Below are 22,658 nucleotides of genomic sequence, written 5' to 3'. Positions count from 1 at the left end.
GAATATTTTTATATTTATTTAAAATTTATGAATAGAAAAGTTGGCATTTTTCATAAAATGTATAACAGTGGCGTAAATTTTGCGGAAAAAAGAAATAGCCACGAAATGAGTGAGATTCTTAAAACGCAGCTACCAATAAACAAACTCAATATTTACCCCAAGTTAATAACTGAATACATATACATACTACTTGATTTGATGTTTGCACACGTAATATTGAACAATTTGATTGATTAATCTTTTACGGAGCACTACAAACACGTTCAAATCAAATTTTTCAATTTAACAATAATTTTCTGAAATTTAAAAAATTGCATAGTAGAAAATCCTTGAAACTTTTCTATAACATATTATTAAATATATGATGAAAACGAAAATAACTTATTCATTGATTTTATATAAATACATAAAAATAGTTACAACAGAAAAAAAAATCGATCGCTATTAATGATGCGAAAAAGGTGGCGCATTACAAAATATAGGTATAGGAAACAAGTATAAAAAATACGCAAAATGACATTTCGTGACCAAACTAAATAATCGCTAAATATTTAAGAAATGCTTGAAACGACGAGGGCGGATTAGGGGGTCACCCTCTAATTTTGGAGTAACTCACAATGTTAAACTTCGGTCCCAACTTCGGCTTAATTCTTTTAGTACAGAAGCGCTACCACCAACGCCTCGGAAGAGTTTCTGAATCAACTTCAGCACTTCCGAAGAAAAATTCAAAATCTCTTTGTTTTCCGAATTGTGTCACAATTCAAAACGTTTTTAATCAATTTCTAATTAATGCTCTAAACTCTTCCTAAACAATAGATAAAACTTGAAAAAAAAAATCTCTAATTTTATGAAGGGTGTTAGTTTTAAACAACTCAGAAGTACAACTTTAGTTTAATTTCAGAAATTGAGGGAGTAGGAGGAGGAGCACGCAAGTGTTCTCGGAAATACAAAAAATAGTCGCAAAAAATAGAGTTCAAAATAATAATAAACAGTGAGCAGAAAAACCCTTTTAAAACTTGCACCCGAGTTTGTTTTGACGTGCAGTGGCGGATTTAAAATGTAGCAAATGTTGCAATTGCGCGAGGGCTCCATAACCATAGGGGCACCGTAGGAGTTACAACAATGCTTTTGATAAATGTTTTACAACTTCTGTGATAGAGAAATACGGCCCCAAAATGTATTTCGACGGGCCCCAATCTTGTAGCTCCGCCGAAGCGATACAGAAAAGACTGCATTACTGTGATTCATATTACGAACATCGAAAAATTAAAAATTACCGTCGGTTCAACGGGAATCGAACAAAATGAAACAAAACCGGTTTCGCCATCTCATATTTGTTTCCACGGTCTCTAATTCGGTAATATATCACCAAATGATCGTCAGTCAGAGACGCTATATTAGTTTCGCATTGAAATAAGTAATTAATAGCCACAAAAAATCAGTTAATAGGCTTTTTAGAACATCCGATCGAAAACAAAAAGGGAAGGTCACAACTGGAACGTGCGCACTTCCCACAGGCGAAAATTTAGCCTTCTACAGCTTACCATTTTTTAGTTATGACTTATGAGAGATACATACGTGCATCCAGCCGCAAGAAACAACGCAATAATTAACGTGTTTGGTACCTGAATGCAGTATTAAAAACTCTTTCAGGGGTGACTAAAATATAAATTCATACTGAAATTTAAGTAAACAATTTTGTTTGAAAACAACAACTCCCTTTACCTTGTATTAAAAAGTAAAACAAAGGTGTTTTTTTTTTTTTCAAAAACATCGGCCAATTCCATCGGCTTTTCGATGTTTTTAAGGCCGATGGGCCGATGTTTCCTGCAAGTTAGCATCGGCCGCCGATGCCGATGCCGATGGCTAAATTGTTGAACCATCGGCGCCGATGCATCGGCCAGGCCGATGCATCGGTCGAGTCCTACAAATAATAAAATGAAAGTCTGAATCTCTGTCCGGATATTTGTCTGAATGTCTGTGACGCGCATAGTGCCTAGACCGTTCGGTCGATTTTCATGAAATTTGGCACAGAATTAGTTTGTAGCAAGGGGGGGGGGGGCGAGGGGCACCTTGAAGCGATTTTTCGAAAATTTGATGCTTAAGAGAAAGTCCATTCATTAAACTAATATTTAGTACCCAATAAAGAAGGTGATTCTTAAGCCCTATGCTTCCTCTCTGAAAAATTTCGTGTTGCGAGTAATGAATTCGCGTCAGCTACAAAATTCGTTACTCGAGAAAAACTCGCTATAGTCATATCCAGTAAGTCAAATCGCGTTGTAGCCCACTGTTGTTAAAAACTGCACATTGAAGTAAAGTAAACATTTTTAGTTATGTTTCATAATTCGAATATCTATTAGTATTTGATAATAAATAGCAGTACCGTTTTGGATATTTTAAATATATTTTTCTTTTTTTCTTTTTTACTGATTGAGTATCGATATATTAACATAATAAAAGTCCATCATTAAATGTTGTAAGTTGTTGAGGTTATTCGGTAAAATTGAAAAATGCTTTTATTTTATTTTAGCAGGGACGTAAGCAAAGAGAATGGTGTCTAGATCCGGACCATTAGCTTGAAGGTCAAAATCAATTAATTCCTACAAAATATAAGTTCCTATAAAATTAACTACTATAAGAACTACTAAAAGTTTTTCTCTTCTGTTTAAAAAAGATGCTTTTCATCATCTAAATCAATTTTATGTATATATAGGAATGTCTATGTAAAATTTAAATCAAATTATGACTTTATCTACATTTTCAAGTATCCGAGTTGCACTTCTTGAATCAAATATTTACTGTCAGGAAAGGATTGAAAATTTGAATGTTGAATTCCTTCTACTTTTAAATCCTTTCTTAAAGAGAATATTTGTAAAAATCGTAAAAAAAATGTTTGTTTGACGAATTGGCTCAGTAAAGGAAAGAAAGAGTAAATAATTTTTAGTTATTCCATGTTCAAATGAGCCAATGTGTTAACCTAAACCATTTTTAAAATTTTTTCATTCAATCCTCAAACGATGTGCATGCGTATGTTTTTTATTTATTTAATTTTTAAAAAGTAGCGACTACATTTCAAAAGTAGTTTGTAGTTGCTACATTTTGAAAAAAGTTGTTGTAATTGTAGTTCGCTTAAAAAAAAAAAAAAAAAGCAAGTTTTCAAACCACTGTGTTATAGATTTTTAATAGGAACAGAGGTAAGTACGCAGTCCTTTTACGTATAATTGCTTGAGCGACTGCTCTCGAGTGAATATGGGACCATGGCCTCACTAGATGGCACTGACGCTTAACGGGCCTTGACAATTTAGGATTTTTATGTGTTAAACCGATGCAGCTCATGCATCCACCAAAAAATGTCAACGTTACAAAGTTTGTTTATTTTTGATTGAAAGTCCCCCATTTTGGCCGCAAGAGGCGCTAAACGGAACCCCTGCATCCTACAATCAATGGCAACGTAATGGAAACAAGGGTTCCCTGTAGCGTCCTCTTTTTTGCCATCAGTTTCAGCGATTGAAACGGCCTATAAGAATCAAGTGGGGTCATGATTTGACATTGCCCATGAGTCCATACTGGTTACCACACTCCGGACTCGTTAGATAAAGTGCAGGTTCAGGGAGATGATCTCTTCGTTTTATAAACGTTTTAAAATGGTGCTAGACGTTGTAACAACCGTTTTAAAACGTCCATGAAGCGTTTTAAAGCGATTCCATGAGCAATTCGCCATTTTGCCCCGCACGTGACAGCTCAAATATTTCTATAAAAATTAAAAATTTTAAAAAGTGATGAAGAAAATTTCTTGTTTGAGAAATCACTCATATGTTTATGATTTCTTTAACAGTAAAATTTTGTCCATTACCCTTTTAAATTTATTAATTTTAAGGAAATGTGTGAGCTGTCACCGTGCGGTACAAAATGTACTTTTTTCCGTAGCACCCTTAAACATTATGCGTATTATTTGGGAATAGAATTAAACATTAGGTTCATTGTCTGCCCATGAGTGCCCATAAACGTGCTCATGTTGAGCATTTGCAAACACTTAGGTTAGCTTATCTTCTATATAGTTGATGTATAATTTGTTGTAAATATTTCCAAAATAAATTCATAATTTACCATTAAAACTACGGCATTCTTCTAGACACTGCATTACTTTTTGAGATTTAATTCTCTCTTGTTTTCGAGCTAAAAATTATTTAATAAAAATGTAACATTGATAATTCTTACCGTGAGTCTGATATTTTTTGCTAATGTTGATTCCGAAATGTTAGCAAAAGGTTTGTCCGCACCCCAGCATTCCATATATTTACTCATTTTGGTAGATATTCTTGTCCGAAAGCTTCTTCGTAAATCCACTTCTCCAAGCAATGGTGCTAGTGATTCGGGTTTCTATATAAAGATAAACAAATAATAAGGAGAAGATAAACCGACAACGCGCAAATAACTCTTGCTTTTCTCCTCGCTATTCATCAAAGACATAAAAAGGAAAAACAAAGTTAATGTGAGTTGGCTAACAAATACCAGTTAGTACATGACCAAGACACTGAGAGGATATTGAAAGACATGAATTCAATTAAAATTATTGAAGTGAAAAGTGTTATTTTCGATGCCATACGCTAATAATTTTATAGAACAAGATTTGAATTTAAAAGTATGAAAAAATAAATTCGCCAATTGATGTTCATTAGTAAATTGTGCTATGTTTTTAATCGGTGTATAATCCTCATTTATGGTAAGAACTAGAAGCACTACGAAGTAAACAATAATCATTGTTTTGTCTTCTTTAATTGGTGTTGCTATAACAAATATTGTAGGTTAGCTTTATTGTATAAGCTTGCTAATTATGTTTCCGCTGCAAAGCTGAAAAAAAAAAAAAAGAGAAAGGTATAGTTTCAACATTTCACTAATTTCACTATTGTTAGTATTGAACCCAACACTCGTTTCTTCAACTACCTCGGAAACTCATTTCTACAGATACTGCCGTTTACCCGCTCACGGCAGTATTTATTTGTGTAATCAAATTACAGAAACTTTCTCTTTGCTTGGGTATAGTTTTATAAAAATTTGAATCTAGGAATATGTTCAGACTCAACTGAGAGATGCTACCATAATTGCTAATATTTTACGTTTTTATTGAATGTTGATGCCATACACTCTCTGAAGTCATTTTTTTTTTCGAGGCACTTATTTAAAATATTGAAATGCGATTGGTGCAACAACTGCGATTTGTTTTTGTTTAAACTGCATGCCTAACGAAGCACATATTACTTTATAAACAGTCATTTAAAGCAGCTTTAGTCCACAATTTCACAATTTTCGACTGCCCCTCTTACTATTATTTTGCATCTATTGGCACAAAACTGTAGAAAACTCCTAAATTATCGTATAGTGCTTCAACATTAAGAAATGAAGCGGTCCTTTACCCATCTTGCTTCAATTTCCTACATTAAAATTTAATTTATGTAAAGGAAAAAATAAAATAAAGAACTGAGTAAATTTATAAAATGTAAGATAACACTGAGAAATTCTTAGTGTGTAAATTATTGCTTTGAAGAAATGATAGATAAGATACCACAAAAGTTATGAGTTCTTAAAAGTTTTAAGCTGTCTTTGAATCAAAAGAGAGAGAGAAGGGGGGGGGGGGGGAGACGAGTGATATCCGCTGGATATTTTCTATATTGAAGTCTTAAAAATGCAGTTTTAGTCAATCTTCGATGGTGTTAGAAATGGTCGGGGAATAGGTTTCAGAGTTCACTTTTTGAGACATTTTCAAAATTCCCATTTTTAAGCATATTCTTATAAATTTAAAAGAAAGAGTACAGTTGTCTCCCCCAAATTATATTAAAACATTTTTGTTAATTGCTGGTTATCTTTGGTAACGTCACAGGTTTTTTCTCACGAATTGCAGCTTTAAAAAGGCAATTTTACACTACCTTTGATGACTTGTGATGTGAAGGAAATCGAGTTCAGCTGCTCCCTGCGGAAACTTTTTAGGAGTGAAGTTTTAAAAATATATCTCACGATATCTTTGATGACGTTTGAAGGCTGGTCAGAATTTTTTTCGTTTCAATGATATTGAAGTTTCGAAAACGCAGTTTTAAGCTAGATATGTAAAGACGTTCGGAAAGGGGATGATGGCTCTTAACGGTAATCATTTGAAATTTTAAGTCAAAAAGATGCAATTTTAAACTATCTTTGGTGACTTTAAGCAGGATAGGAAAGCCGGAGACTCTTCTTTAAAGAAAGGCAGTTGCCCCCCCCTTCCCCCCTATGGATAGCCCATGCTCATTTGTGGTTTTTGAGATTTTTCTGGGCTTAGTTTTATATTAAAATGCCTAAAAAGAATATATAATCAAATAACTACAGGGTGTTTTTGAACTCTTGGACAAAACTTTAAGTAGTGATTGTACACATCAGGAAAAACAAGACGAGACAAAAGTAAGGGTCCCAAACGTCAAAGGAGATAGGTGGCATGAAAGTTTAGGGTCCACAAATTCAAATGATTTTTAAAAATCGAAAAAAAAAAAGGTCGATTCGTTTGCGGTTTTCGCTAAAATCATTCTCTTTATCTGTATTTTCTTGAAAATAAATTTTGAAGATGTAGTTTATAAAAAATCCGATAGAGAACGCTTTAGACTTTGGAGTAACGAACAATTATTTTTTACCGCTATTTTTGAATTTTATTCAATCTTTTCTAATGCTTAGACTAAAACTTAAATTTTGAACTTAAAATCTGAATTGTTGGTAGTGATTTAGTAGCGCAAACTGAACTGTCTTCAAAGGTTAAATTGCACTTTGTTACAAAAAAAAGTGTGCATCAAGAATAAATTGAGCTGCAACCAACAAATTCAGCAGGAATGTAGTTTGGTAAGAGATGATTGAAATTTCGTCACCAGCAGTGAGGAAAGGGTGAGCGTGCTATGCGCATACAAGATGCGCAGATAGGTACGATTGGGAGTGGGAAAGTTTGTGTCAAAGGGCACTTCAAACGAAACTGTCGAGTTGTAAAGACGCTATTCTGACAAGGACGACCTTTCAGAGGTATACGAACAATTATTGGACTTTTTAAAAGGACGTACAGTAGGTCTCAGAGAAGCAGGTTGGTTGCACGGGCGTATCTGCTGCCGCTTTGATGGGAGCGATATGGCAGTAGCTTAGTGTAGGCAAAAATAAGTGAAACATTACGTTGCAGTCGGTTAAGGCATTCTAGAAACAGAAATGATCACGAAGATCGCACATCTTAAGAGCGTGCAAAAGTCACTAACATTAGTTCCGTTTAACACCTTCCAAAAAACTGATGGTACCAAAAAAAGAAAAAATAAATAAAAAAATCCGGAGTAGACTGGAAGACGCTGGTATCTTGAATCAGTGTCCTTTGCGATGGATTGGATTTTCACTGTACTTGATTTTCACTGCACGATTTTGGATTGTGACAGACAGGGGGCGTGTTTGGTTCAACGATAAATCCCCATTTAGTCCGAGTGGTCATAGATGACTTTTTTCACTCCACACTAAAAAAACTCCGAAACGTTACTGAGTATTTCTGTGTAACGTTTCGGGATTTCAATTGTTTTTATCCACTTCTTGGAAAAATCAAGTGACACTGTCAAAAAGATTCCTGAACTGCTACAAGTTGCAGGAATGCATACTTCTCAATGTTGTGAAAAATATTTTTAACTCCCAGTTTAAAGATAAACTTAGCGAGTTTATAAAGTGTATCGGATTCAGTTCGATTACGGCCTGTCCATGCTGATTAAGCTCCCAAAGGGAGCGAAAATGTATGGAATACGTTCCTTTGCAAGTATTGCAGGCGAGTAAAATTCTCAATACTTTGCTAGCAAATCTAGCTCAACTTTGGCTATGTTCGCAATACTGCTTATGGAACTTCCTTAATAAATCAGGGAGGGGTGCCAAGCTATTATATTATACCTACCTATGTTTAATCTAAACTCCGAGAGACACGACTGGCTTCAAACGGGAAGATGTCTGAATCCTTCAGGAAGCTTCTGGGATAATTTCAGGAAGGTTTCTGAATTTTAGCGGAAAACGTTCCTAGTTTTCGTAAGGTATCTTTCTGGCAGAAATTGGGCACATCAGCTGCCCATTATTTTCCAGGAACGTTTCTAAATCGTTTTTACAGAACAGACACCACACCGTGTTTTGTCTTGTATAGCTGCTAGAGGAGAGTCTACACTACTTACGGTTTTGTAACGTTCATTGTGTCATAACTTCTTAATAAAATAATCTTTTGTTCTGAATTTGTAATCATTTCCGTATCTTCTCATAGGCCACATGCATTTTAAGTTCGTGAAGATCGCTTGTTTCCGTCTGTGTGAATGTTTTTTTTTTTTTTGGTGACAGAGTGCATTTCAACTTCTGAACACAGTTAATTCTGCGTGACCTAATCACTACCAATGATTCTGATATTAAGCTGAAAATTTAAGTTTAAGTCCAAGCATTGGAAAACATTTAGTGAGATCCAAATATAGCGGTAAAAATAGCTGTTCGTTACTCCAAAATCTAAAGCACCCTCTATCGGTATTTTTTAAACTACATTTTCAAAATTATTTTCAAGAAAATACCGATAAAAGGAATAATTTTAGGGAAAACCGCAAACGAATCGACCAATTTTTTCTTTTTCACGATCATTTGAAATTCTGGACCCTAAACTTTAATGGTGCCTTTCTCCTTCGGAAGACGTTTGGGTCCCTTATTTTTGACATTATATTGTTTTTTCTGATGTGTATTATCACCCCTTAAAGTTTTGCCCAAGAGTTTAGAAACACCCTGTATTATATATTTTTACCAGTTTGAAAGTTTCCGCGGGCTAGAAAAGTCTACCCGCGGGCCGAATTTGGTCCTCAGTTAAAAGTTATGCAAATTTGAGACTTGAAAATAAAATTTCTTAATATTTAAAATTCCTAAATTTTATTTCTCTAGCTCACTCGTGCGAAGCATTCGCGCTTGACAGTAGTAGTTCAAAAATCCTATTTTTTTGCAACAGTAACAATGTGAATTGTTGTTTTCTTTTTTTTCCACCGATGGCGCTGTAGTTTCATCTCATTCTTTCTATAATCTTCATCCAAACTTACCCATTATTTTCGTCAAGTTTCAATTTGAAAGTTGAAGACAACTTCTCTGTAATTTGCATTCGAATTCACGTTATTTTATTCATAAAAACAACTTCCTTGACTACACGTAAGAATAATTTCATCGAAATCTAAATTTGTTTCTCGAACATTTTTCATTGATTTTTGAAGGTTTCAAAATTTGAAAAAAGTTCAGCTCTGGCTTTTAAGAATGTCAAAAAGGTTTAACTTCAGCCAATTTGTGCTCTACAAAAATTTCACTGACAAGAAATTGAATACAAGGAATGTCTCTTCGAGTTAGCAGAATTGTCCGGTGAGGGTGCGTTGCCAAAGAAACGCAACGATTGTAACTGCATGTAAAGAATATTTTCGCTTTTCATAGTTCCTTTCTTATACATTGAAGTTCTTTTTACAGTTTTTCTGCTAACGTATTGTGTAGGTTTGATCAAAGTTACATCTGAAACGTCTAAAAGAATAAAAGCTTCAAAAACCTTTTTAATTTTCAAAAAATAAAATCCTTTTTTGGCACGGGACAAGAAAACATTCATAAAATTGCAAGGAAACATGTTTTAAATAATGTTCTTTCAAACATGTTCGAAACATGTTCTTTGAAATATATACATGTTTCTTTGAAACATATACATGTTTCTTTGAAACATACACATGTTTCAAAGAATCATTTCTCCGAAGAGACTCCGGAATCTTCTAATTGATTTTTTTGCGGGATTTTTTATGACCATTCATGCCATTATGCGTAAGATGTACATGACAATGAAAGAAGAAAAAGAGAAGAAATGAGGAATTTGCGCACAATTTGTGCGCATTTTTAGAAATAATAATCATGTTTTATTTGTTCATGATTTACTTAACATACATTTGCATTCATCCTTTGCAAACGGATGAAAGTAAGAGCTGTACAGGGAAAACAGTAGGCCGCTAGGGATACATTTTCGTGGACAGTAGTTGAGGACGGCGAAAGGGTTGCTTTTAATTAGCTTCGTAGTAAACAAACGTAATGCAGCTCTATATTGTCTTTATGGGACATTCTCCAGAAAACGTAACCTTTGAACGCAAATATTTTTCAATTTCGAAACCTTTAATTTTCTTTCTTTTTTTTTTTCATTTTTACATAAAAGTGTTACCTACTAGAAGTTCCCATAAACAATGGTAAAGCTAAGTTCTAATTATTTTACTCATAAAAAAATAAAATTAAAAAAAATGCCTTGTTCATGGAGGAAAAAAGAAAACAACTTTTAATATTTAAAAATCGAGGCCAATTCAATATCAAAGTAGTAATTTTGTTAATTGTGCAAACAAACAGCTATTTTAATGATTAGTGGGAATGTAATATTAAGTTCTCTTAATTAAAGTACGACTTAACTAGCAGTTTCAAATGTATGTTAAAAATCGCATTTAGTAAATTTGAGGATATACTGGCAATTTATAACTTTGGCAAAATGCCTATTTTTGATGTATTTCCCCTCAATCATTTATTTTCACTTGAGAAACAATGACATTGATAAGGTCTGTCACGGAGGTCAGAAATTTCCCATTAATATATGCCTAATAGACACATTTTTCAGGGAAATTTTTTACTTTCTTCGTTGCTACAATGTGAACATGTTAAGCAAATGAGAACATATTCACATCTTTTTTTACATTAATTTAAATCCTTGAAATTCAAGTTCACGGAGGTGATAAGTCAAAATAGTTTTTAGTAGTTAGTAATAGTTTTAGTAGTTTTTAAAACAAAAGGTTTTAAAGCTTGTTCTTCGACAAAAATCTCACAACTTCAACTATGGTTGAAAATAAAGGGGCTCCCTTGTATCATGGAAAATAAAATTTGATGTCATTACTACCACGTGTTAATGAGGAATGGCATTTTGTGTTTAGGTAACGGAGATGAGAATTTATTGTGTGACATGACTCCTTGTCCTACTAAAACGAACTAAAACACAATATCAAAAAATTAAATATACTTAAACAATTAGTATTTGAGACGCTTGTGAAAGGAATAATAAATAAGTAAGTATATACTTTTAATTAAACAAGTTATTAAACAACATAAACAGTCACACAAGGTGTGTGACATGCCACGGAGGTGAGAATTCACATGTTGTGAACCAAAAATTTTCTAAAATAAAAAATATTATTAAAAAATTGTTAGCAGGTTTAAATAGATATTTTGGATGAAATTAAAAATCATTGTTAAATGAATTGTTCCTTAACGTTTTTACAGTGAAAGGCGTGTGACAGATAAGTTACACTTTTTGAAGAATGACCCTTTCATACTTTAGTCGCGCGGTAAAAGCAATATATTTTAGAAGCAGTTTATGCACTTGATTGAAATACTGAAAATGATGACCATTTCCAGGATCGAATTCAACTCTATATCTCTGAGCAAGGCTGACAGAAACATTGCCATCCTTCTCTTCATGCTTTGTCCAGATTTCTACAAAATGTTAAGTCGGGGATTTACGAGGCGGTAAAAGAAGATACAAACAGTGCCAAAATTGAAATTTATGCAGGCTTCTATATTATTTTATTTACTTATCATAATCAAAAAAAATACTCAGCTAGGAAAAAATTGAGTAAAAAAATATTTAATTTTTGTTGGATGAAAGTGTACTTTGTTTGATCAAAAAAAAAAAAAAAAAAAAAGTTGAAGCTTTGCTTTCTAATGTAGAGAGAGTAACGGCACTATTAATAATATGCTTAAAACATCACTCTCAGGTTAATTCAATTTTCTGAGCCTTTTAATACATTTAGACTTTTTAAACTATTTCTTTCTCGTGCAACTACATCTCATCTAACATTTGACTGCTTCTGGATCCTCTAAATTAGTTAATTCTATTTTTATTTGCTTAATTTCGGAAAAAGGTCTGACCCTCAGTAACAGACACCGACAATTCTGTTAATACCCAGTTACAGATAGGATGAGGAAAGGATGAGTAATGGACAAAAAATTCCCTTTTTATCTTCAAAAGTTCTTTATCTTTAGAACTAAAGCCTTATTAAATTCAAATGAGCATGAAACACCAACTGACGTCGTGGTGGTTGTTCATTAGGGTGGAGTGAAAAAAAAAAAACATTTTCGAATTTCGAAACGGCTGGAGTCTCCAAAGTTTCCTTTTAGCATCCATAGGTTTCCCTTAAAATCTTAGCCTCCAAGGATAATGTTTTAGGTTACAAAATCGCCCCTCAAAAGTCCAAAAGTGCAAAAAATTGACCTTTTTTGAACATTTTTTTCGAAAGATAAAATATATAATTTTGAAATTGCTTGTAGGTGTAAATGTGAACTCTAGTTAACATTAATGTCTCCTAGAAGTTTAAGTTCAATAGAGTAATTCCTTTAAATTATCCTAAAGCCATAAAATTAACGAAAAATCCCCGTTTTGCTTCCATTTTCACACGATCTTGCAAAACCAAAATAGGTTTACTGCACACAATATAAATATTTTAAACACAGAATCTTAACTTATTTATCAGTTATCTTATTCTTATTTAGATAACAGATAACAATACCTTTAAGAACGTTTGCTATCTATCACTATAGTAGTTTTTTTGTACAATAGTGGTCCCATTAAGAAGCACCCAACAAGAACAAATATTTTTTTTTACCAGTGAAACTATTTCGATTATAAAATTCCGTAAATCTATTTTACCGAATTTTCCCTTATGCGAGTCGCATTAACTCTACTAGCTTTCAAACATTGCCACCTTCTTTTAGGATGGGTCGAAAAAATTTAATTTCCGAATTTCGAAACGTACAAGTGATTTTCTTCCCAAGTGAAAAAGCATTATATTACAACTCCTATAGAATATCATTGTGGTCTGATAAAAGAACCGGGCTGAAAATACACAGGAAATAAAATAGTTCCGCGCGGAGAAGCTGAAATGATACAGTACAACATTATTAATTTCTTAAAATCTAATGAGCAGGCACTTGACAATTTGGTTGTTTTTGGTTGCAACGTTTCCAACACCAATACTGGTGTGACGGGAGGTGTCATTCGTCGTCTAGAGTTGAAACTAAACAACCCCATGCAGTGGTTGATTTTGCCTGCTGTGTGAAATTGAACTTCTATTGATTGATCTCTTGATTGAGACATTAAAATGCACATTTGAACGGAAGAACATAAGGCCCTGCAAGTTTTAAAAAGTAACCAAAACGAGCAAAAATCTACCACCGGTGAAGTTTAAATGTATATTCTTAGAGAATGGCCTTTCAACTTTGACTGGATCCGATTTTAGCTCACATCAACAAGATGTTTCATCTGGAGATTGCTCATTAAACAATATGCACTTTATACACATAGCTACCACAGTTTCACTTTGATTCTTTGAAATGTATAACTTTAAAAGACAGGCGGCAATCGTTATCTATTTGTACGACAAGGTTTTTTTTTAGTACCGAAATTGCTTAAGCAATCTCCAGATGAAACATGTTGGCAAATTTTATATGAATATATTGTTGATGTGTGCTAAGATCTATCCCAGTCAAAGTTATGAAGGGACATTCGCTAAGAATATTTTTTTTTAATTTCACCACTGGTGGATTTTAGGAGGTTTTGATAGCTTTTCTGATAATTGGTTAAAAGACTTGCGGGTCCTTTTGTCGTTCCAATGTAATATTGCATTAACTGTCTTAATCAATGGAAGTCCAATTGCATGCAGCAGAAAAAATCAACTACTTTATGGGTGTGTTTGGTTTTAATTCTAGATGACAACTGAAACTTCCTGTCACACCGGTACTGGTGTTTACACCGTTTAAGTCGCAACCAATTACAACCAAGTTAAGTCGCTGCTCATTGGATATTAAAAAATTAATATAGATTATACATATTATACTGTATAATTTCAGCTTCTTCGTGTGAAACTGTTATGGGTCCTGTGTATTTTGAAAAGATTTCTTGTATTAGAGTTGTAATATAATGATTTTTGTTATTTTTCACTTGTAAAGAAAATCACTTGTACGTTTTAAAATTCGGAAATTCATTTTTTTTCCTTTCACCCTAAAGAGAAGACGCCCCTGTTCACTATTTGAGTAGAGTTGTTTTGGGCGTGCGCAAAGGAAAATTCGGTAAAAAAAGATTTGCAGAATTTTAAAATTGAAAAATTTTTACTGGTGAAAAAATATATATATTTGTTATTGTTGGGTGCTTGTTAATTGAACTATACCATTGTTGAATAAAAAACTACAATAATGATCTGTATTGTAATAAATTATCTAAACGAGAAAATAAATATGAAACTGATAAATAAGTTTAGATTCTGTGTTTAAAATATTTATATTGTGTGCACTAAACCTATTTTGGTTTTGCAAGATAGTGTGAAAATGGAAGAAAAACGTGGATTTTTGGTTTATTTTATGGCTTTTGGAAAATTAAAAAAAAATACTCTATTGAACTAAAATTTCTAGGAGATATTAATGTTACCTAGAGTTAACATTTGCATCTACAAGCAATTTCAGAATTATGTATTTTACCTTTCGAAAAAAATGTTCAAAAAAGGTAGATTTTTTGCTCTTTTGGACTTTTTTGGGGCGATTTTGGAATCTAAAGACATTATCCTAGGAGGCTAAGATTTTAAACGTAACCTATTGGTTCTAAAAGGCAACTTTGGAGACTCCAGGCGCTTCGAAATTCGAAAATTTATTTATTTTTACTCCATTTTGCTGTTCATAACCTTCCGCCACTGCCTGGTAAATACCATAATAATCATAAAATTCACTCTGATAACACGAGATGGTTGTATCATATTCATGTGCCACAGCAACATCAGTTCATCCCGTCTAAAATTCTTATTATTTAAATCCAAACTTACGACTGTCTGTTGTTACTGGTACCGTTAGCCTAGTGAAAACGTGCTTCTTAAATTTGTGGATGACAAAAATGTCCCGTTCATGGCAGCTTCCAACTCTTCTATATAGCACATTGTTCGTAAAGTTCTAAAACTACTAAAGTCGTATTTAACAAAGTTTTAACACGCATAAATTCAGTTCATATCAATAAAATTAGCTGAGAAAAATTCCCAACGAAATGATTTTTACCTTTTGTGGAGCTATGAGAAAGGTTTCTACTTGGTGATCTGCTAAGTACTGGTCTCTTTGGTGTCCATAACCAGGTTCAGCTTCAAATTGGCCATCCAGCTGCTGGAAAGTGGCTTTTGTTATGTGAACCTTCCTGTAATGAAACATTTAGCTGAAACTAGTATTAAATTTTAAAACAGAAAACGAATGAAATTTTGAAGTTTCTACTCGAAAATGCTTCGCAATGATAGAAGTAAACTTGTCTAGAAAGATTACACTGTGTGAGACGATTTTTCTAACAGGAGTACTCTTTCACGTATACTGAATTACTTATTTAATTGTAACAAAAATTGGCAATGATATGGGTGTTTAACACGTCACGTTTTTTACTTCCTTTTTACAAAAAAAAAAAAGAAATATTATATTTGCGATAAATTTTCACTCAAAAATCGACCTTAATTTCCATTTCACTCACCCCCCAATGAATGATGAGGTTTCTTTTTTTTCGACTCGACCACACGTGGATAAGTGCCTAGGAACGTATAGATACGTGAAATATCCATTTTGACGACTCCCGAGTTAATTACAACGAGTTTTCTCGTGACGTCTGTATGTACGTATGTATGTATGTGCGTATGTATGCCGCAAAACTCAAGAACGGTAAGTCCTAGAAAGTTGAAATTTGGTACGTAGACTCCTAGTGGGTTCTAGTTGTGCACCTCCTCTTTTGGTTGCATTCGAGTGTTTCGAAAGGGGTCTTTTACCCCTTTTTTTGGGGGGGGGGAATCATTGTTAATTTCGATGTAAACTCAAGTGGTGTTATTATTTGGCGGGCACTTGGTGATATATCGCCAGTCTTTCGGTCGCCAAGTTTTGTCACCAGCTTGGCGACGAATTTGGCAATTTCTTTTATCTGCTTTAATTTGGCCACTGTTGGTGATATATAGATAGTAAACTATTGAATCACATTAAAATTGCCAGTAATGCGGAAATGACATTAAATTGAAGTAAAAAGAAATCATGTGATGCACACATCAGCTCGTTTATTAGAGCTTCTATAACATTTTCATGTAACCTCGCTTATAATGTGACAAAAATAATTTAATTTCATGTTTATTTAAATAATTAGAAGTATAAAACAGCCTATTAGTATAGCGTATAGTGAAAAATACCATCTGCAACAGTTATTGTTTAACATAATATTTTATTTCAATTAGGATTGCTGTAAGTTTCTGAAGTGGAAACACTTAATTTTTTAACTTGCCTCTTATTCCGCACGAAAATGATTCTTCCGCCCTTACATAAAATCTTGGTTTCACAAAATATGTTATGAAAACTATAAAAATGTTAAAGGGTTTTTGCATTTGAAAAGAATTTTTCCCAAATTGACTGATGCTAAATTAAAAGAAGGCCTTTTTGTCGGCCCACAAATAAGAAAGCTGATAAAGAACAATGATCCTAACGAAAATCTTACCCAAAAATAAATAGCGGCTTGGTTATTTCTAAACTAGGTATTTGAGGCTTTTTATTCAGTTATAAAATTGAAAATAATAAGTTTTTAGTGAAAAACTTGTTACAAAAATATGAAACGTTGGGGTGCAGAATGTCACTGAACTATATATATTTCTTACATTCTCCCCCTTCGAGTTTTTCTGTCTTAATCTTTAAACGGTGAGTGATAAGCAAAGTGAACGCTTTCATCAAGATAATAAACGGATAGAAAAATTTTACGAAGGAAAATAAAATGCAAAAATTTTGGGAATTGGTTTCCATCTCAAGAGATTCACTGTTCGCAAAAGGAAAAGTTAGTTTTTCTTCATTTCCTTTGATCAATGGGGTTGTTTCCTTCAGTCAAAAGTAGTACTTCTAGTCACTAAAATTGATAGAATAAGCAAAAAAAAACATGGACCCAGAAATCTCTTTCATTTTCCCAATAGTTATTTTTAAATTAATTTTTTAAAATGTCCGATTTTGTAAACAAGGCGTGGTCTTTATGACGTCACAAATGATGCTATTTGGCGCATTTTGTACCACGTTTCCGCGTTATGATAATCAAACAGCGAATTAAAATTGCTCTCTACGCTTGCTATCAACCATATCGTTGCCAATACACGTGAGTAAAAATGCGAATTAAATATTTTTCTCCGTGAATGGTAACATTGAGTGGCATTTCATCATTTGATTTCGCACGACAAAAATGTAAACAATAAAAGCGCACCGACTTAAGTACTTTTTTAAAAATATTAAACTTGAACAAATTATTTAAAAAATGGTCAGATCCTATAGTTTTAGACATGCTCTTTCAGAAAAAAATACTTTTAATTTTTTAGAAACGACCCCATTGTGACTTATTTCTCCACTCCAATCATAAAATCTGTGCTATCTCTCCTCGCAAAGTACACATAAGCGTGTATAAGTTAATAAATATGTTTAGATCTGATTTAAATATTTCAGTTTATTGACATTTATGGACATTGAATTTGTCATAAGTTTAAAACGGTACGTGTTACAGCAATTATATTTATATTATATTTAGACACACGGCAGTGTGTCAGCCAAGTTCGGAAATCAGGCGAGACATCTGCCAGTGTATATCTTACAAGAACCTTTTCAAGCTGCTTTTGATTCCCTCGTTTCTCAAAAACTATTAAATCTACGCGCTTGAAATTTTGTATGTGTAATAGAGCTGCCTAGCAGACTTATAATACTAAATTTCATGAATGTACCTCTTATAGTTATGGATCTATTACTATCTGAAAAGTGTCATTTTTTACACTGACTGTTTCCAATGTGTACTGTGAGTTTGCCTTGTGGTAGCTGCATGGTCTCGTGACATGGTAGCTCGAGGTGTCGGGAAGTCGTGTTCAAAGAACAATTCCATACTTCTAAGGTGAAAAGTCAGGTTAACAAATTTTAAAAAATTATTTAATTAACACTTTACGTGTCTAAAATATTTTTTTCCGAAGTTTGTGGCGGACCCCCTACGAAGGATCGGCGAACCACAGTTTGGGAAGCCCTCAACTACACCATTCATTGAGCGGTCGTCGGACAAATTTTGAAGTTTTTTAACTTCTTTTTTATTATTTGGGAAGAAATCAGCTTTAACTTATCTTTGATAAGTTGCATCGTTGGTGTAGGTGTTTGATACATGTGTTTTTCATTATTTTTGTAAACAGCGTATTAAAAAAAACACATACTAAAATATAGAATGTGCATTTGACAATGAGCAAAGTCGATTACCCCAAAATACAAGGCGGTCTACCGCGCCAAACCTGAACGGTGCCGTCGAGCAAATGTCTTTTTAGCACATTTATGCAGTGGCTTTAGGCGAAAATATTGTTAACACCTGGATTGAGGTTTTACAGACAAATATGACGTGGAGAAAAATACGTTTGTGTTTCATTTATTAAAAAAATAGTGGGTAAAAATGTGTATTTATTTGGATTGTTTTACTTTATATCTCGACTTTCGAGTTCAGTAGCTCCTCTGATATGCTAATCCGTTTTGGAAAAAGAAAATATTTTAAATATCAAAGTTAACGTTACTCTAAATATATCTATGATCTCTAATTAATGAATACTTAATCAAACTTTTATTTTTGTTAAAACGTGACAACAGAGTACTACCCCGACGCCCCCCCCCCCCCGTAACCGGAAATGGTTTGTACCGTAAAACAGAAAAACTTTTTTTTTTTAATTTCTAATGTCAGAAAATGAAAATAACGAAGTTTTTTTTTATTCTTAATTTTGTGACTATTAAACGAGTGAAAACTTGAAGAAATACAGAGTAAACAATTCTAGTTCTCATTAGCTGCAAAGTATGTTTGAAATTTAGACTTTTTATTAGAACTTCCTGCTCTTTCCCAATTCAATTCAGGGTCGTCCAGGGCCAAAGCAGGCCCCTTGTCAGTTTGGTAGATTTGACCTCCTCCAGGGGCGTGCACAGAAATTTTGGGGCCCGTTACAAATGATTTTTTCGAGCCCCCTCCTTATTGTTTACTCTTTCTTTCACTTATAGTTTTAAAAAATATTGAGCCCCCTTCAGGCTCGGGCCAACAAGCGTGCCTTCACCCCCCCCCCTGTGCACGCCCCTGCCCTCCTCCCCTAAAACTCTTATAAAACTTACATTGCACCGATTTCGAGCCGGGGATTCCCCAAAGGCCGGGCCCCTAGTTTCCGATTAGGCTAGTATCTGGTTACCAAGATGTGCCAAATTCAGCTCCTTGATACATCCTGAGTAAAAAAATTCAAAAATCATGATTCTCACGTTTTTGTAGCATGTTTTTCAGGATAAATTTTTGTGTCTGATATGTTCCATGTCTTGCTATTTATTTAATACCGAATTCAGTATTTTGGAAGTTATTTTGTTGTTGTTTGTTTTTATCTTACTTCCACTGCATAGTGTTAATATCTTAAGCATGAGAGAAAAAAAAAAAAACGCTTACTCTACTCTATTTTATTTCCTGCACTACTTGTGATTGAAAAAAAAAATTGTTTGCTTTGAGAAATATTTCGTTGCATTTACAGTAGACCCTCGTTTTACGCGGGGGTTACGTTCCACAGAAATGTCGCGTAAATCAAAACCGCGTAAATTGAGACCTAATACTAGCGTTGAAATAGAGGTTTGGTTCCATAGATAACAAAATACTTCATTCTAATGATGACAAATTGCATAATAAGTTTAATGCGTACTTATATCGACTTTTATGCACAACATGCATAAAGAAAACATAAATTAATTTCGTGTTATGTTACTAAAGAGGAGCTATCAATGATAGTCTTTTGGCAGTCATTATGAATTTTTCTTTGTAACTCTTTGCAGAGCGTTTAACGCATCCGTGATCACTTGCGTCATTTCCATGATAGAATCTTCCTTCACTAACAAATCAGAAAGATCATTTCTATTGCCTAGAAATGGCTCAATATTTTCAATGTGAACGTTTTTGGTTGTATGTCACCGACGTCGGTATCTTTGTTGGTTTTGGCTTCCTTTGTCACTCCTAAAAGCTCCTCTTTCAGTGAATTCTGAACTGTGTGAGTTTAATAACTTTTTTTTTCTGGAAAAAACTTGGAACCAATCACATGAGATGTCTCCAGTGTCCCAAACTTGATTATTGGCACGCCAAAATGCAGTTGATTACGCGTAATCTGCAATCTTTAGGAGTTTGGATTTTGAAAGAGGGGAAAATTTTATCTGTTTGCATTGCCGCATCCGCGTAAAACCGAATAAAATAAACCCGCTTAAAACGAGGGTCTACTGTATTTTTTTTAACTTAAAACGGGTGTGTCATACAAAGTTATAGTCATTTTGTAAGACTGTGCAATCAACTTCTGAAAAGTGCAAATAAAGTGCTTTAAATAATTTCAACTGTTCTAGAGTCTTTGAAAATATTTAAGTTTTTGAAATTCCTTGAAAATATCTTCAGTTTTGTCTCTTATCAAGAAAATAAAGTATGAATTGTCCAAATGGTCAGAATATTGCTCTTTCGTTCTTATGTTCTTAATCTGTACACCATTTCTTTTAAACCATGTTGAACAATTTTTATATGTTATGCATCTGATGAAGAGCTTCTCTTTTTTCCTCTCTGTTGATTGTCAACGATTTGTCGAGCAAGCAATTTTTATTTTGATCGATCTTGATTTGCAAAAGAATGCATAACTTTTAAAAGACTTTGTTTGCCTATTTTTCTTCATATGTTTGTAGTCTCAATTACTTCATATAAGGCCTTAAAATAAATATTTTTCTATCTATTTTTCAAAACAATTCCCGAAGGAGAAACCCCCGCAACCCCTGAAATTATGGATGTTCTACATCCGACTTAAAGGGACACTCTCCTGTTATCCTTACCAATGCAAGCTACAAGGTGAATAAAAAAAATAATTAGAAATTAAAATATATATAACAACAACCAAACAGTGGAATGCTTAAAAATAGAGACAAAAAACATCTCTATGTTAAATATTTTAATGCGTGTATGTGTGTCTATATGTATATATGTGTGTGTGTGTTAGGGCAATGTACGAATCCGGGCCTCTCCTGAAAAAAATTTCCGGATACGGCCTTGTTTCCGGTAAAACTAGCAATTCTAAAATACGGAATTATTCAGAACGCATTGAATGTGATACCTAAAACAAATACATTGTCTGAAGCTCCTTTTTTAATACGCAAATGGTTGATAAAAAAGGAGGGGGGGGGGAGAATCGAGTGATTACGGTAAAGCCGTTACTTTTTGGAACAAAAAAGTTAACCAAAATTGTTGTCTACAATATACAAATATTACGCACAAGTAAGATATATGCAAATGGGATTACAGTATTTATTTATTATTTTTTTATGTATGATAACATGACATTGTCGTATTGCCAGGCACAATAATTAAAAATCACAAAAAGACACATTGAAAATTTTTTTAATACATTATTGAACTCAACAACCAAAATGGGAAATAGAAAATTTCTTGCGCCTCATATGCTCAGCCTTGTGTACATACCGAAATAGTATTCACGGCTACACGAAGGAGGAAAAATGCTAATGTATGCATTTATTAGCATCATGTGTTTTTAGTGTAAAAGATTGCGCTTTTGAATAGCAAAAATGAGCAGGTTTTCTTGTGAGAGAGAGGCACCAAATGTAGTCAGGCCTGGGCATTACTTTGGCTCACTCGACCCTGGACATAATGAAATGTTCAATTTTGTTTTTTCGGTTGGAGAGATTCCCCTCAATTGGAACATGTTTGATTTTTAGAGCTCGGCGCCTTTTTGACTCTGGCACCGTCGTGTGCAGCACCACCTCGCACATAGGGACGGCGCGGCCTTATGTCCACCGGTCGATCGCGATCTACTCTTACTCCCCTCTATAGCTCCACTGTTTCGAGATATACCGCGTATGGAGAAACGGCATACGGACGGTCAATAAACACATGGTCTGTTAAATATGTTTTGCTCACGGCAGCCCACTGCCAATGCTGGCTGACTTGTTAAAGAGAACATGTTCACACGTTAGCTATTACGTCAGTCACAGGCGACTGATACAGAACTTTCCAATCAGGCCGCGTCAGTTACCGGTAACTGACAATAAAAAATGCAATATGAAATCAAAATTACTTTCTTAGTAATTTCTGGATTGTATCATTAATGTACTTGAATACTACTTATCGCAATGTTTAAGAAATTTTGTTAAAGGGTTTTAAAAAAATATGTCCTTCAATGCTGAAATGGACTATGAAAAATTATTTCTAGGTAGTTCAGTAGTAGTAGCAGCTCTACTCTCTTGCTGCTACATCTACTAGTCATGCAAGACATTATTTTTCCTGTTTTATATTGGGCATAAATATAGTTCTGTTCCTTTCTCCATACTGTCCCCTATTCGTATAACTAAAGCAGGAAATTATTTTAGCAAAAATTACTTGAGCCAATGTAAGGAAACCTTTTAAAGCAAATATGATTAAATGCTTAAAACAGCAAGGAAAAAAACATTTAATTGGTACGTACGCAGTATGTTTTGCACAAATTTTCATAAAAATCAATTTAGGACTTTGCTTTACACGA

The 22,658-nt window shown here is 33.7% G+C and overlaps 1 protein-coding gene across 1 annotated transcript in view; it reads right to left on the bottom strand.

The window, feature by feature from the left end:
- The window catches only part of LOC129223765 (adenylate cyclase type 2-like), a 187,353-nt gene that overhangs the window by 61,471 nt on the left and 103,224 nt on the right, over positions 1 to 22,658 (bottom strand). Inside the window, exons 8-9 of the mRNA XM_054858124.1 lie at positions 15,133 to 15,265; positions 4,219 to 4,380 (exon numbers count right to left, since the gene is read on the bottom strand). Of these exons, the coding sequence (XP_054714099.1) occupies positions 4,219 to 4,380; positions 15,133 to 15,265 (295 nt within the window). The remainder of the gene's footprint in view (positions 1 to 4,218; positions 4,381 to 15,132; positions 15,266 to 22,658) is intronic.

Source organism: Uloborus diversus, chromosome 6 (genome assembly GCF_026930045.1).
Source record: "Uloborus diversus isolate 005 chromosome 6, Udiv.v.3.1, whole genome shotgun sequence".
NCBI classification, from domain to species: domain Eukaryota; kingdom Metazoa; phylum Arthropoda; class Arachnida; order Araneae; family Uloboridae; genus Uloborus; species Uloborus diversus.
This window is presented reverse-complemented; position numbering and strand designations above follow the sequence as displayed.